This window comes from Hordeum vulgare, chromosome 4H, assembly GCF_904849725.1.
Source record: "Hordeum vulgare subsp. vulgare chromosome 4H, MorexV3_pseudomolecules_assembly, whole genome shotgun sequence".
Lineage (NCBI taxonomy): Eukaryota > Viridiplantae > Streptophyta > Magnoliopsida > Poales > Poaceae > Hordeum > Hordeum vulgare.
In genome coordinates this window covers 536,799,204-536,816,890 of record NC_058521.1, presented here as the reverse complement: position 1 = coordinate 536,816,890, position 17,687 = coordinate 536,799,204, and the positions used below count along the sequence as shown (strand labels likewise).

Below are 17,687 nucleotides of genomic sequence, written 5' to 3'. Positions count from 1 at the left end.
GCTCCATTCCCTTCTTTAAAGGAAATTGAAATCTAATATTCCCTTCCTTCATATCGATGATGCCACCGATAGTCCTTAGGAAAGGTCTACCAAGAATAATAGGCATGTAAGATTGCAATCAATGTCAAGCACAATGAAATACACGGGTACATAGTTCCTATTTGCAATAATAAGAACATTGATCCTTCCCATGGGTTTCTTGACAATAGAATCCGCAAGATGCAAATTAAGAGAACACTCTTCAATCTCATTAAAACCCAGAACATCACATAAAGACTTTGGAATCGCGAAAACACTAGCACCCAAATCACACAAAGCATTGCATTCATGGTTTTTGATTTTGATTTTGATAGTAGGTTCCCACTCATCATGAAGCTTTCTAGGGATAGAGACTTCCAATTCAAGTTTCTCTTCAAGAGATTTTATCATGGCTTCGACGATATGATCAGTAAAGGCCTTGTTTTGGCTATAAGCGTGTGGAGAGTTTAGCATGGATTGCATCAAGGAAATGCATTCAATCAAGGAGCAACTATCATAATTGAATTCCTTGAAATCCAAGGTAGCAATTTCATTACTACTCAAAGTTTTAATATCTTCTACTCCACTTTTAATGCTTTTAGAACCAAGATAGATGGACTCCAAATCATTGGGGCGTTTTTCAACCAAGGTGGATTCATATCCAGCCCCATCATCATTGCGTTTGACACAAGAAAACAAAGATTCAATGTGAGTCACACCAAGCACTTTAAGATCTTCGTGATTCTTATCACGAGAACACGCCTTTTTAAGCCATTCATGTCTAGCACGAATTTGGGCGGTTCTTTCTTTGCTCTCAATCATGGAAACACGCATAGCTTTCAAAGTTTCATCCATATTGATCTTGGGAGGAGCACATCTAACTTTCAAAGCGTCAATATCACTAGACATTCTATCAACGCTCTTAGCCAAATCGTCAATTTTGAGTAGTTTTTCCTCTATGGACGCATTGAAAAAATTGCGAGTTGATAAACTCTTTGATATTACTCTCTAGATCAGAGGGTAATCTATTGTAATTTCCATGAGTATTGTTGTAGGAGTTGCCAAAGTTATTAGAGGAGTTACTAGGAAAAGGCCTAGGAACATAGTATCCTCTAAAAGCATTGTTGTTGCCAAAATTATTCCTACCAACAAAATTAACGTCCAAGCTAGCGTTGCTACTCTCAATCAAGGAAGACAAGGGCATATCATTAGGATCTAAAGGAGCACTTATACTAGCAACCAAATTCATTAACTCATCCATCTTAGCACTCAACGAGTTAACTTCTTCTATAGCGTGTACTTTATTACTAGTAGGTGACCTTTCAGTGTGCCACTGAGTGTAGTTCGTCATGATATTGTCTAGGAGTTTTGTGGCTTCTCCTAACATCATTTCCATGAACGTTCCACCTGAGGTGGAGTCCAAGATATTTCTAGAAGCGAAATTCAAGCCAACGTAGAAGAATTGTATAATCATCCAAAGACTCAAGCCATGCGCGGGACAATTTCTAATAATCAATTTCATTCTCTCCCAAGATTGTGCAACATGTTCATGATCAAGTTGCTTAAAATTCATGATATCATTACGGAGAGAGATAATCTTAGCCGGCGGAAAATACTTGGATATATAAGCATCTTTGCACTTATCCCAATAATCGATACTATTTTTGGGCAAAGACGAAAACCAAGTTTTTGCTCGATCTCGCAACGAGAAAGGAAAAGGCTTCAATTTAATCACATCATTATCCACATCTTTCTTCTTTTGCATATCACAAAGCTCTATGAAGGTATTAAGACGGGATGCGACTTCTTCACTAGGAAGGCCGGAAAATTGCTCTTTCAAAACAAGATTCAGCAAAGCGGCATTGATTTCGTATGACTCCGGACTAGTGGCGGGAGCAATCGGAGTACTAATAAAATCATTATTATTAGTATTCGATAAGTCACGAAGTTTGGTGTTTTCAGTCATGGTGACTTCGGCAAGCAAGCAAGCACACAAGCAAACAAAGAGCAAGCGAGAAAAAGGGCGAACGAAAAGGCAAACGAAAAAGGCAAATTGGTGAAGTGTGGGAGAGGAAAACGAGAGGCAACTGGCAAACAAAGTAAATGCAAGAGATGAGTTCGCGACACTTACTTGGATGAGTTCTTGACTTGATCCTCCCCGGCAACGGTGCCAGAAATTCTTCTCCTACTTCTCAAACAACAGCGCCAAAATTTGACACGTTGACGGAGACTTGCTTGCGTTGGTTTTTTACCTTGAAGAGGAAAGGGTGCTGCAGCACAGGAGCAGTAAGTATTTCCCTCAGTTTGAGAACCAAGGTACCAATCCAGTAGGAGAATCTCGTCAAGTCCAGAGTACCTGCACAAACACAAAGAGCTAGCACCCAACGCTATAAAGGGGTTGTCAATCCCTTCAAGATTGGTTGCAAAGTGAGATCTGAAGGCGAAAAGAGCAACGAAGAAAAAGTGTAAGGCTGAAAATATGGTGTGGAGTAGACCCGGGGGCCATAGTGTTCACTAGAGGCTTCTCTCAAAATAGCAATATCACGGTGAGTAAACAAATTACTGTCAAGCAATTGATGGGACCGCGCAAAGTCATGACGATTTCTAAGGCAATGATCATACATATAGGCATCACGTCCGAGACAAGTAGACCGATACTTTCTACATTAACTACTATTACTCCACACATCGACCGCTATCCAGCATGCATCTAGTGTATTGAGTTCATGACGAACAAAGTAACGTGTTAAGCAAGATGACATGATGTAGAGGGATAAACTCAAACCAATGATGAAAACCCCATCTTTTTACCCTTGATAGCAACAACACGATGCGTGCCTCGCTACCCCTTCTGTCACTGGGTGAGGTCACCGCACGGTATGAACCCAAAACCAAGCACTTCTCCCATTGCAAGAATCATAGATCTAGTTGGCCAAACAAAACCCACAACTCGAAGAGAATTACAAGGATATGAAATCAAGAGAGATCAGAAGAAACTCAAATAAGATTCATAGATAATCTGATCATAAATCCACAATTCATCGGATCTCGAGAAACACACCGCAAAAGAATATTACATCGGATAGATCTCCATGAAGATCATGGAGAACTTTGTATTGAAGATCCAAGAGAGAGAAGAAGCCATCTAGCTACTAGCTATGGACCCGTAGGTCTATGGTGAACTACTCACGCATCATCGGAGAGGTCATGGTGTTGATGAAGAAGCCCTCCGTATCCGAATCCCCCCTTCGGCAGGGCACCAGAACGTGCCCCACATGGGATCTTGCGGAGACAGAAGCTTGCAGCGGCGGAAAAGTACTTTCGATGATCTCCTGATTTTTTTTCTGGGATTTTAGGGAATTTATAGGCGAAAGACCTAGGGCAGAGGAGGCCCAGGGAGCCCACAAGTGTGGGAGGCGCGGGCCCCCTGGCGCGGCTAGGAAGCTTGTGGGGTCCCTCGTGGCCCCCTGCCCTAATTCTCAGTCTTCCCGATCTTTTTCTGTTTCGGAAAAAATCTTTTTGGTAATTTCGTTCCGTTTGGACTCAGTTTAAAATCCTCCTCTCAAAGGGGTCAAAAACATGGAAAAAACAGGAAATGGCACTTGGCACTGAGTTAATAGGTTAGTCTCAAAAAAGATATAAAAGGCATACAAAACATCCAAAGTTTGACAAGATAATAGCATGAAAGCATCAAAAATTATAGATACGTTGGAGACGTATCAGAGTGTCTCAGTAATTCTTGGTGGTGTTCTTCTCATCATTCTCGTCTTGGCAGACTGAAGGAGAGTTTCTCTTAAATCTTGTCCATTCTTTTGAAGATTGTCATCTCAGCTTCGTGTTATCTTCTCAATTGTTTCCAATCATGAGTAATTCCTTCCATATCTATTCGGTGCTTTGTAGAGTTGTTTCTTTTCTTGATCCTCTGAAGGCCATCATTTCAGAAGATCTCTTTGTTCTCATGTATCCTTATTGATTCATGGTATTCCCATTCATTTGCAATTCTTATCGGTGCCTTGTTCAAGCATTCTCTAATCGAATCATGCTCTCGTTGTCCTCATGTAGCCCACTTCATTTGTTTTATCCACTTTTAGTACAAATTCTTACCGGTGGTTCTTTCAACATTTTTTCTAGTTTGTACTCTTTCTCTCTATCTCCAATCTTTTCAAGAAGAATAAGTGGTATGCTAAATCCGTTGCTTGTCATCAATTTAACTTGACGAAGGATATGCACTACATAATTCTTATTCTTGTTTATTCAAGCTGATTTTAATTCTTCTTCCGGAGTGGCTCATGATATCAAATTCTTTATCTCAAGTGCTTCATCTTTCTTTTCCGGAGGTAAAGTTTTTCTCAACTTTCTCTTCGTGAAGTTCCATCTAATTATTTGCAAGGCCATAATCTTATTATTTCATACTTTCATTCTGGTGTTCTTCAAGTGATTTTCATGGTGGTTCTTCAAGGATTTTATTCATTCTCAAGTGTTCTTTAAGATTCTTGTTGGAGAACCTCAAGTATTCTTTCTCTTGCATTTCAAAGAGCAACTCTTCCTCCTTTATCCTTGAGGTGGTGTTATAGCGTTCTTGTTAGTGGAGGAGTCTCGAAGAGAAGTTGTTTCAAGAATGAAATATGAAAACCCACCAAATCATTTGATCATGAAATATTTTTAACCCATGGTTTCTTCATGGAGTTATCTGGATTTAGATTTCACCTAAAGCTTTTCCTAAGGATTGTTGCTATTATGGTGATTATCGTTGATCCAAGTTCTCAACGTATCCTCTTGGTGTAAGAAGTTGTGCCTATCTTGTTGCTCTCAATCAATCCTCATTTTCGTTAGTGGTTGGTTGTCACCTCATTATTTGAGATGGTTTTCATAAGTCCATTACAAGCTTGTTCTTGTCGTTGTTGGTTTTCCAACAACTCTGTTCAATTCTTCTTGCAAGGATGCTTGCGAAATGCAATTCTGGTAGAAGTTGTCATTTTCTTATCCGTTCTTTTCTTCCCTATGATCTAGTTTATATTTTCTTGTTGCGGAGTTGTTGTGATGTTGCTCTCTTTTATCCATTATCTAGTTTTGTCAAGATCGTGTTCTTTCCTTTCTTATTCATTTAAACGGAGCGTTGTATCTCCTTTCACGTTCTTTCCTTGCTTATCAATTTAATTGGTTTGTTGTGAATCTTGTCAAGATCTTTCCATCTTATCAAATTTTATCCTCAATTTCCTACCGAAGTGGTTCCAAAATTTCTATTGAATTCTTGCTTGTTCCTCATGTCATTCGTCAACTTGTTGCAACCTTCAAGGATCGTTGCTTTCACTCGTTTTTCAAATAGGCGACTAAGTTTTACCTCTTGCTCTTTCTCTTCCTCTTCCCCTCTTCATTCTTAGATATCGAGGCAAGATCTCCTGTTAGTGTAGGACAGTTGTAACAGCCGAGGCTCCAGAAGATCCCCCTTTTATTCCATTGTCGACGTGTTAATCATTTGTTTGTTGCATTCATCATCGCATCATGCGCATCATCTGCATTGCATCGGCACTCCATTGCCGCCAGCTTTCAAAACATGCATCTATGATTAGTCATTCACCGTTTTGAGACCAACCACACACGCACGCGCCCCCGACATCATTTAAATATTGTTTTTAAAAGTGTGTATAAACTATTCTCGGATTAGGTTGAAACTTGGCGTGCGGTCTTGCTTTAGTGTAGGTAGGCCGCGTGCCAAATTTCATCGCAATCGGAGTCCGTTTGATACCCAAACGGTCGACCGTAGCGACACCGTCATCAGTTATCATCGGACGTTTTTCAGTGTTGAAAATATTATGCCGGACCGCAAACCTCCCTCTCTTCTTAGCCCACAACCCCTCTACACAACCCAATAACCCACCTAGCAAACACCCTCCGATCGAAGTCGTCCGATCGCGATCCAACGGTCCGAAAATGGAGCAAATCCCCTAACCCTAGCCCTGTTTTTTCTATAAATAGACAGCAATCTCACCCCCTCCTCGATATCTGCGCCGAAACCCTAGCCGCGCAGCCTCTCGTCCTCCCTCAGCCGCCAGGCCCATCCGGGCTCAAATCCGGACCTCCTCGGGTGATGTCGATGTGACGGAGTTCTGTCTTGGTGCCTCCTGTCTGACTTGATTTCTTCCGGGGAGTTGAGCTCCACGGGATTCTTGAGCACATCGTTATCATTCAGATTCCTTATTATCTCACGATGGAGGATTTCTAAATTGTCGTACAGATCCGGCCCTCCCCGGGCCCGGGTCGCGCCGTCTCCAGCCGCCCGAAGCTTTCGCGCCTCCCCCGAGCCAGCTTCTACTCCAGTCGCCCCCATGCCGCAGCCCCCCTTGATCCGCCACCGTTGGCACCGGCCACCCCGTCGGCCGATCGTCGGAGCATCGTCGCCGGACCGCGCCGCCCCGATGCCATGGAGCTGCCATCGGACCCCATCGCCGCCGCAAGCTCCGAACTCGTCGGCCTCTCTCCTCCTCGCCGGCACACCATGTCATCGTGGGGCTCCACCACAGGGCACGAAACACCGCTGACCTCCGCTCACGGCCCCTCGTCTGGATAGACCTGTTATCGCCTCCCTCGGCCGCCCTCGCTCGCGTGCCGAAGCTGATCGAAGCCAGCGCCCCGATCCAATCGGGCGTTGACCGCGCCGCTCGGTGCCAGTGCACGGGCCATATCTAGCGAGCCAGGCCCAGCCGCTCGCCTCGCTCCTAGGCCGACTGCCCCGACCAGGCCCAGCCATGGCCCAAGCTCGCTCCAGCCACCGATCCAGTCCACACCGCGTCCCCGAGCCACTCCATCGACTTGGGCCATGGCCCGCTCAGGTGAGCCGACCCATCTGCCCTATCTAGCGCTCGTGGCGCCATATATTATCTTGCGCCCATGCCTCGGTTAGGCTCAATAGTGCAGATTCTGCACATAGTCGGTTTTTTCTAGTCGGGCGAATTTGTCTAATTATCGTAGAATTTCATATTAGATGCCTATTTCAAAACGTCTGTAACTTTTAAATCGTGCTTCGGATTGAAATAAGTTAGATACATTAAACATGTAGAATTTCATGTACATTAAATATTGTTTAACTCTCATGCATATTTAAAAATGTTTAACGTGTTGTTTGCATTGGCTTGCGTGACAACGTGTTAAAAACGGTTTAATTCGTAGCTAGTTAACCGTTACTCCGTTGGAGATGAGCTATGTATGTAAACCGACTAGAATGGCGTGTAGTTTCATGTGCTCAACTTTATTTTACCGTTTAACAAACATAAAATGTGTTTTGGACAAATTTGGACAGATTTCAAAAGTAACACATGGGGTCAGTTTGGAGATGATATAAATTGTTTCCGACCTCATTTAAAATGCCTAGATAGGTAGTTTATTTATGCTTCATCTCTTGCCATGTTTCACAACATTTAATATTGTCGTGTACCTAAACTAGAGTGAACTAAATATTTGAATGTCGAGTTTCGTCAATTTGCAACTCGTTGCATATTGATCTAGTATTAGTTTGTTGTGAATTGTCGTGACATGCCTTGCATAATTAAACTGGTCATGCATCATATGTGTTGTGCATCATGTCTTGCATGTGTCGTGGTGAATATCTTGTGTTGATTCTTGTTTCCGGTTTGCTTCTTCTCGATAGAGTTCCAAACCGCTTCGGAATGTGAGGATCCGTTCGACTACATTGGTCCGTCTGTTTCACAGATTCGTTCTTCTTCCAAGCAGGATCACAGGCAAGATGACCATTTCCCTAGATACCATTACTATCATTGACATGCTAGTTGTTTTGTTTCTATCGCTATGTATTGCTGCCTACCACCTGTTAAATGTCAGCCTCCCAACATTGTCATGAAAACCTCTAACATTTTCCACAACCCAGCAAACCAGTGTTTGGCTATGTTACCGCTTGCTCAGCCTTTTGATAGCGTTGCTAGTTGCAGGTGCAGTTGCTTCCATGTGAAAACATGGGTTCCATATTATTGCTAATTAATTTAATGCACCTATATACTTGGTAAAAGGTGGAAGGCTTGGCCTTCTAGCCTGGAATTTTGTTCCACCTGTGCCGCCTTTGTTTCGGATATCGGTGTTATGTTTCATAAATGTGCGCTCCTAACATGCTTGGGGTTGTTATGGGGACCCCCTTGACTTCCGTTTTGGGATAAAATTCGTCTGGCAAGGCCCAACATTGGTACTATATTTTTCCAACATAATAATACTGAAAAACATAGGGTCTCATGAACCTGAGGAGTAATTCAACATAATACAGGGAGGGCCAATGCTAATGGTGTTGGTCCTAAACAGAGCATTGTGTGGGACCAGCCCGGGGCAACTCGAGAGACTTCTGTCAGACCACTGTACACATCGCTCATCCGTCGTGTCCTCAGAACGAGATAGCGACTCCTGTCGGGATCGTCGACACATCGGGCGGCCTTGTTGGCCTTGTTTTACCTTTCTCGAGCGTCTCGTGCGTGGTATTCCGAGGATACTTCTCGAGGTTGAGGTTTTCCAATAGGAACCTGAGGAGATCACGGGTTTTCCCTGATCGAGGTCATTCCGGGCGCAGCGTGTGGTAGTTTGTGATGAACTAGTTGAAGCACCCGTGCAAGGTTAAATCTTTTGGAAAGTCATGCCCGCGGTTATGTGGAAAACTTGGAAAGTTTGTTTAACATCCAGTTCTAGATAACTTAAAGTATAATTAAAAACTTGACAACTGTGTGCGCAACTGTGATTGTCTCTTCTCGTGAGTTCTGTACGTGGAAGAGGACACGATGGGGATATGTCTAACGTAAGTAGGTGTTCAGGATATTCATTTGATCATTAGTAGTTCACGTCCGCTATGGTAGATCATCCCCCTCTTTTATTCTTGTACTCGTAAGTTAGCCACCTCAAATAAATGCTTAGACGGTTGATGCAGTCTCACCACTTAACCATATCTCACCCATTAAGCTTTGCTAGTCTTGATATCTTTGGAAATGAGATTGCTAACTCCTTGTGGCTCACAGATTACTACAACAACAGTTGCAGGTACAAGTAAGAGTCACTTTGACATGAGCGTGATGTTTGTTCTATTTGGAGTTCTTCTTCTTCTTAATCGATCTAGGTTGGGTTCCAGACCGACATCCTGGGATAGCAAGGAAGGATGTCGTTCTTTTATCATTTATTTTCGTCCGTAGCCGGACCCTGCTCTTCTTCATGATGATTGATTATGTGGTCGTATTGATGTGATCTTGATGTAGCTTGTGGTGAATGTAAGCCAATTCCTTATACTCATCTTTTCAATACATGTACTTGTAACAATATCCATTCTTGTGAAACGACGAGATGCGCTTCTATCCCTGTCGAGGCCCTCATGCCAAAATAAGGATAGGATCGCATCTTGGTCGTTACATTTGGAATACAGACGGAAAATTTAGAGAAACAAATAACAAAGAGTTTTTTTCATCTACAGGTGGGAGGGTGGGTAATTTATGTAAAGTTTAGGGACAGTTTCAATGACATGCGCATAAAAACATAGAAGCGATTAACACAAAAAAAATCACTTACGACAACATGGTGGGTAATTTACTTCAACTTCATGGTATCTTAGGGTAGGTGGACGGACCAAAAATTCAGTGAAACACACTGTCCTTTAATGTTAGCTATAGATATAGATTTATTATATATTTTATGCTTGGCTCTCGTTGGTTTCTAGGACAACCGAGGAACGGACCCGCCCTCCTCCCCCTTCGCAAACCGGACATATTCCCTCTCAGAAGCTATATCTTTTTTGAGAGAAACTCATGTTTTCACGTAACCTCAATGAAGGTTTTTGTGAACACCCTCGAACTTTTATCACACCCTCTAGGGGGCGTGTGATAACACCACGCCAGGTCCGTGTTTATTCGTCCTCCCGTGAATTTTGTGGATTTAAACGACAACAGGCCGAACATCGGTGGCCTCTCCTTTGCCCCTGGGGACTATCCCTCCCTCTTAGTCAGGTGCACAGGAAGTGGTCATGGACCAAAGACCGCAAATAGGGACTTCCAGCCTGTTCATGGCCCTAATTTGTTGTGTTGCAACTCAGATCTTGAATTTCCGGTATTAAATCCTAAAAAATAAATGACCAAAATATGATAGGTGCCTCCAAAAAGGCAAGGACGTGGCATGTGCCATGGAATGGACTCTGTTGAGCACATAATAAGTTTCAACGTCAACGGTGTAATGGGGCCCAGTTTTCCTTCACAAACCGATGTGTTCCCTCTCGGTATGGTATTCAGCCAAACGAGTAGATCAGATGGCAACAAGTAAAGAGTTTACCCAGGTTCAGACCCTCAGTAGACGAGGTAATACCCCACTCATGCTCGTGTATATTGATTGTATTTGGGTTAGAAAGGTTGAGGGATTAAGCAAAGCTCTAGGTACATATTGTATCCATGCAACTAGGGTGACCTCGGCTTAAAAGGGTAGCGAGGCCTAGGGTTACATGTTTCAAGCTAGTTGAGGGGATTCCTCCAAATGTCGATTGCATTATCTTGTACTCTAAGTCTTTCGGGCTCATCACGTCATAGGGGCATGGGACGAGTTGATTATCCCATGACATAACCGGCCAAAGGGGGCCCTAGGTCGTCCTAGTTAGGCTGGTTTCCGGTAAGGTGATGTAGTCGTGAGTCGTAACACTATCACTCTCGGTAATAGCAATCTCAAATTCTGAAAGTGTTAGTATACTCCACCTTACAAAACTCTTCTAGGTTTTTTGCCCCATGGTAAATTATATTTGTAAGTAATGGCAAATCACTCTTTTAGCTCACTAGCAATTGTAGATACTAGACCATGCAAATTCAAAATTCTTATTTAGATTTTCTGCTTTCTGAATGCATTCGCAAATAGACTTTAACTCAGTGGCATTTCTAGATACTAGACTATGGCAAATCTAAAGATCGTTTGCTTAGGATAATAAAAATACCACAAAACATTGCAAATTATGAAAATGTAAGTATATGACACATGGTAAAATTAAGAAAAACTGTTCATAGTAACATGACATTTTTTATTCAAAGTAACATGGCAACTTTTTAAAAATTGACATGCAAAATTCATTTTTTGTGTGCTCAAACATGGCAAAAGTAAGAGAAAATGATCTAAACAAGACATTTTCTGTTAAGTGGCATGGCAAAAATTGGAAACTCGCATGGCAAAATTCAAAAAACTGTATACCCGAAATATTGCATATTCATAAATTTTCAATAAATTATTTGTAATGATCACATGACAAATTAATTTTTTTCGTCCCCCCTTCCCTAATATGGTGGCAATTTTTAATCAAATTTGCAATGTTCACATAGCAAAAAGATTATGATTTTTAGTACGACATGGCATATGTACACACCATGGTAATTTTTAGGAACTTTGTTCTATAAGTCATGGCAGATATTTCATGGCGCTCATCACATGACAACTTTACATTATTATTTTCCTAGATCATGGTAATTTTAAGACATGGCAAATTTAATTTTTTTTGTTTTGTTTTTCTAAACACATGGATGGTCAAATGGCAAATTGTCAAAGGTTTTATTCTATTCAATCATGATAAAATGTATTAAAAATAGGATTTTATTTTGTACTACCAGCGGGACAATCTGTTTTTTTTTGTAATAATCAACAACAATCTCTTTTTCATAAATTCAGTTATATGATAGCTATTTTTTTTAGAGATTTGAGATATACCTGGCGATTTTTTATTTTTTTACTAAATCCAGTGAACTCTACTTTTTTCTCTACGTATGACGCCGCAAACCATTCATTAGCTTGCTGACAAATCTAGGCAGTCCACCATGACAACTCCATATTTAGTTTCTTTTTAACATGGTAGTTTTATGCCTCATATCATGGGAATTTTTCGTGGTATACCACATTTTTGTGTTGACATTCACGACAGTTTACAACTTTTTTCTCTCTTACATTGAATTTTAGATGTGATGGCAAATTAAAATTTAAGACTATGGCAAATTACTTTTACCGGACCTTGGAAAGTTTACATCCATGAAAAATAGTATAGTGTTGCCGTGGTGCAGTAACTTGTCAATTGTCATGGATGGCAACTTTTGCAGCTATTTTTATCATCTACAAACATCAGCCATACAATATATGTGTTTAGCTTTTCTAAGTTATGTTCTTATAAAAGCAGTACAAACACAGATACGAACATACATTCATCCTTGTGAATCCATGCACACTCTATTCCTATAAGCATCTTTGATATATTGAGTCGGATATCTAAGATTGACGAAATCACCACACACGTCTTTAAAGTCGATGGAGCGTCTTCTTTCACTGAACATTACTCTTTTTCTTGAAGTTGGTCAAATTCTAAACCTTTATCTTAGGATGAAAACTAGAAATACATGTATTCATTGTCTCGTCAACACGGGTTATTATTTCAGTCAATGATATTTTGATTGGGACGACTTCACTAATCTTGAAGCTCGGTGGGTAATGTATAAGTGGGGTAGACTTGTGTGAGATTTCACATTAGGTGAGATCTATGAGATTGATTTTTTTTAAATACATGTTCAAGCATTCTCAAAAAACTTATAGACACACATTAATGTTTGATGCACAAGTACAACCTCAAAAAGTATGAGCTCCAAATTTAACTTACATTAACAGAAATAAAAAAGACAAAATCAGATGTGGATAGTGTCAAAATACTAATGTATTCATCCAAAATTGCTAGTATTCACATTCGAAATTGTTTTTTTAATCTCTAAATGTACATTGAGTTTTGAGCTAATCTTTTTAAGCTGTAGACATAACCCCACATGAATGTTATCAAATAATTTCAGATTTTTTGAAATGTCTCAATATGTTTTTTTAATACTGGTCTCATGATCTCACCTAAAAATCAATCTTGTGTGCGTGTGTGCTTGTGTGTATCGGTTTTGTCTAAACAATAGCAACCTGCCAAAAAAGAGAAACGTTTATAAACAGCGCGTCGGTCAAACCGTTTCGCCGGACGCCTTGGCATGCAGCGTTGTTCGTGGGCCCATGTGGCCATTTGTCGGGCCCATGACGATGATTTTTGTTGCAACCGTACTTGTTTTTTGCTATTATAGGTCAAGTTTTTTGCTACATCCATCAAGCAGAAGCTGCAACATCGCGATGGTGGTGATTTTTGCTGCAATCGTACTTGACTTTTGCTAGTATCGATGAACTTTTTTGTTACATTTATCAAGGCATAGCTGCGACCTCGCGACGACGATTTACTGCAACCATAATTGGTTTTTCTTACTACCGGCGAACTTTTTTTGTTGGAACCATAAAAAAACAAAGGAGCTGCAAACAGTACCTAAAATGCTGCAATCATTTGCAAGATTGCTGCAATGTTGTTTTTGAAAAGCTTTAACCGAAGAAACGGCATGCACAACCAACTATAGTCAAAGGCAATGATATTTTTGCTGCAATCCGTTGTAAATATTTGCTACAATCGGAGGCACAAAATGATACAACCAAACGACCATGCTATGACCAGCGGGGTTCTTTATGCTGGAGCGTGTGAGGTCGATTTTTTTAACATCCGAGACATTTTTTGTTACAACCATTACCGATATTTGCTACTACCCCGAAATTGCTAATCAGTACCCTTTACACGCGCTAGATCGGACGTTAGGCCTGTCGAAAGTTTTGGCCGACACGCCAGCACAGATCAGTTAAAAAAAAAGCTGAAGAAGAAAAAATCCCGTGAACCACACGATAGGACACGTGAAGGGCAGGCTGTGGCTCCCAACCCAACGGTCATATTCCTCTCGTCTCGATCTCATCCGTCTCTTCTAGTCTGCTCCCTTCTTCGATCCATCGCACAACAGGAGGCGCTCCCCTACTCGTCTCCCGCGCCGCGTAACCCTAGCACCGCCGCCCACCTGATATCTCGCCGCCGGCCTCTCTCCGCCGCGGTCCTGCCTCCTGTCCTCTCCCCTTGTCCCCGTCCCCGGGCCGCGCAACGCAGCATTGCCCCCGCCCCGCGGAGACGAGGCAGTCAGGCAGAGCTAGGGTTCCGATAACCGGCGGCGAAACGCTACCGGCGAGATCTGATCCGATCCGACGAACCGGCCTAGCAAGGTGAGGTGCCGCCGCCCTCCTCCTGCTGCTCCTCCCCACTCGAGCCCGTGGTACGATTTGCTTGCGGTGAATCTGTGATCCAGTTTTAGCGGTAGCTGTCGCTCGACTTCAGATTTCGATTGGGGGTAACTGCTGCGGTACTTCACTTCTATTTCTATGGGAAATATGGGTTATATATTTTTTAACTTCAGAAATGTGGGTTGCTTATTTACAAGACCATTCCGTTCCGTGATGCTGTAGTCGTGAGTAACGTGCAGGGCGGCAAAAACATTTGCAGTTCGTGTGTCTGCTTAGATGTTTGATCGATTCGACACTTGCAGATGCCCATACATTTGATGCAATTATTCAGAGCTTACTGTTATCTCCTTTGTCAACTGTTCGACAGCTGATGACAATATTACATGTCTTCAGTGTATGAATGCAAGAAACCCAGTAAACTCTATGTCACAGGATATTTATTCTGATGCTCTGTTAGGACTTAGGAATACCACATATGTACTTCTTGAGATTCACATTGCCTTACCTACAGATTGACATTTTATATGACCTGGCTAGTTTCATAGGTTGTACATAAAGAACAGTTGAAGTTTTGTTACTGGGAAGGAGTTAATACTTTTTGTAGAAGCCCATAATCATGATGTAGAGTTTTAATTTTATGATAAGTTTAGCAGTCTTCTAGTCATAATTTATTGCTCCTGCTTTGTGGAACTTATTGGCCTTGCATCAGAAAGAGTAGTTAAACAAGTCTGGGCTTTCTTTATTCTCTCTTACCTCTCTGATTCATAATTCTCTTTATAAGATGATTACATCCGTGAGCCTAAAATTCTTTGCAAATACATCTTGGTTTACTAAACATCTGTTGGATGAGCTCATTTACAGTATGATGCTATATTTCTAATTCATTGTGGTCTTTTGTATGTGCCTTTGGATGGTGACCCTTCATTGTATATCTTCTATATCAGATCATTTTTGTAGTAAATAATTTTCTGGTTGAGACTGTTAGAATACAGTCACCTCACAACTCTAACGCTTGCTGATGCTTCCCTTTTCATTTGCTTTTCATACCAGAGATCTACCCATTGCTCCAGTGTGTGTAGTCAATAAACTGAGATGTCAGTATCAATGAATATGAGGCAAAACACAGTCAGCACTCCTATCCGTAGGACGACAAATCCCTTTGATTCTGACTCTGATACTGAAGTGCCCTCAAGACCATTAAGGGCACAATCAGCTCCAACACAGCACACCAACCAATCTGTGCAAGAATTGGAAGATTACACTCTACGTAAAGCAGAAGAAACCTCAAGCAAAGTAAATGATTGTGTTAGGGCAGCCGAAGCTATTAGGGAAGATGCGACACAAATCCTGCTGACTTTGCATCGACAAGGTGAACAGATCACTCACACTCATCGAGTAGCGGCTGACATCGAGCACGACCTTACCATGGTAAGTTCTATGATATTGGCTTCTGGGTACTGCTCAGACAATGGGGTTAAGATTTCTAGAATTTCCATATATTTTGATCCTAACTTCAGTCATCACCTCATCAAACACTAGAGATGAATAGCTTTGTAATCCACTTATAAGAATAGCTCTGTGCATATTAGGGTTCTGCATCCTATTGATTGCTTCCTCCGTTCCTAAATATAAGACCTTTTAGAGATTCCACTATGGACTACATACGTAGCGAAATGAGTGAATTTACATTCTAAAAGATGTCTATATGCATCCGTATGTAGTCCATAGTGGAATCTCTAAAAGGTCTTATATTTAGGAACGGATGGAGTAGATATTAGTTTAGATGGTCTTCCTGCGTGGAAATTTAACTTTCTGATTCAGAGTAATTAATGTCATTCAACTTTTTGAGTGAACCTCTACAGCTACACAGGTTTAAGTTGCTTTTGGGAATCTCTTCCTGTAGCGTTAGCATTTTTGTCTTGTTTTGAACATTAACTGAAAAATTTATAATTTTCTTCAGAGCGAGAAGCTTTTGGGAAGTCTAGGAGGACTATTTTCGAAGACATGGAGGCCAAAAAGAAATCAGCATATAAAAGGACCTGTTTCAGAGAGTATGGTGCTGCAGATTCTGCATAATTTCAGGGACTGTTTATGTTTCCTCAGCTGATCCTTTTGGGTTATTGCAGATAGCTCTTTCAAGAGTACATCAAACGAGATGGAGCAGAGGCAGAAGCTTGGAATTGCCTCAACGCCTCAAAAATCTCCCAGTTCTGTACATAGTGCGCCTGCAACCGAGATGGACAAAGTTAAGGTATGTCTTGTTAGTTCACAGGAAAACTATAGAAAGGGTGAAGGGACAACTGGGCCAGTGTGTTCTGAAGCTAAGCATTGTTTTATTTTATTAGGCTGAGAAAGCAAGGCAGGACGATGCATTTGCAGACTTGAGTAACATATTGGGAGGCCTGAAGGATATGGCACTGGATATGGGTACAGAAATCGATAGGTACTACCTCTTTAAAATATATCTTCAATTGGGCATGGTAAAAAAAATGCGTCTCTTGCATATACATTTACTCTGTTCTTACAAGATTTGATGGAGACCATTCCTTGCTGCAGGCAAAACAAATCACTGGATACTTTCAGTGACGATGTTGATGAGCTGAACTTCAGAGTCAAAGGGGCGAACCAACGGGGTCGTCGGTTGCTTGGGAAGTGATACCAGAGTAGGAGTCAGCCTGTGTGGAACCACTGTGCCCATGCCTTTGACAGCTAATTTTGACTATGCCGTGGAGCCTATAGTGTGTTTCTGCTGCTATATTCCTATTTTCATAACTGTTGTTCTTTTTGGCAAATAGTCATACTCTTGTATTGTATTGGGGCATATTGTATTAGTATGTTGATTTTTACTGATTTTTCTTGGGTTGTATGACAACTAGGTCAGTTGCATCTTCTTTTTTCCACCTTCTTTTTTGACATGTATGTTTTGCTGCTGTAATATTTTCTTCCTGTCATCCGCCCGCGTGCTTTTCATAAGCTCCAAAGCCGTTTTCCAGTTATGTGTGAAAGGGGCCTGAAAATGTAACCGAGGTTGGAAATTATATGCATTCTGTAGCAAAGAATCTCCGTTTCCTCTATTGGCGAAAGAACAAGGAAAACGCTTCGTTTCATCTGTCCGCGTGCTTTTAGTAGAAGACTGTATTCATACATGTTATGCTTTCGTTAGATGCTTGTATGATTTGAGTGTTAGGTCAGGGCCTTGTATGATTTGAGTGTTGGGTCAGGGCATCTCTAACGGTTTGTTGGTTAGCTTGTTAGTAAAAATATGCCATGTCATCAGCCAACATCTTAACATACAACTACTACAATGGATTGTATCTAGTTTGCCTAATAAAATGTGAGGTAATAAATAAAGTGCTCTCTCATTTTACATTGGAGCTTGTGCAAGGATGTTGGTTAATTTACATACAACCTTACTCTCTTTTCTCATTTATTGCAAGACACATCATCAAAAATCCTATGTGTCAAAATTACCAACGACTATCTTACAACCATTGGAGATGTCCTCATGTGACCCTTGTTTGTAATATCATACTATGTTGATTCTTATGGGTCTT

At 41.3% G+C, this 17,687-nt stretch overlaps 1 protein-coding gene across 1 annotated transcript; it reads left to right on the top strand.

Moving 5' to 3' along the window:
• The first annotated feature begins 13,836 nt into the window (after positions 1-13,836).
• On the top strand, positions 13,837-16,999 carry LOC123449336 (SNAP25 homologous protein SNAP33-like). Its single transcript, XM_045126529.1, has 6 exons — positions 13,837-14,115; positions 15,184-15,561; positions 16,094-16,184; positions 16,260-16,384; positions 16,479-16,576; positions 16,690-16,999. Exons 2-6 carry the CDS (start codon positions 15,226-15,228, stop codon positions 16,787-16,789), a joined length of 750 nt encoding a protein of 249 aa, XP_044982464.1. The 5' UTR covers positions 13,837-14,115; positions 15,184-15,225; the 3' UTR covers positions 16,790-16,999.
• The last annotated feature ends 688 nt before the right edge of the window (positions 17,000-17,687 follow it).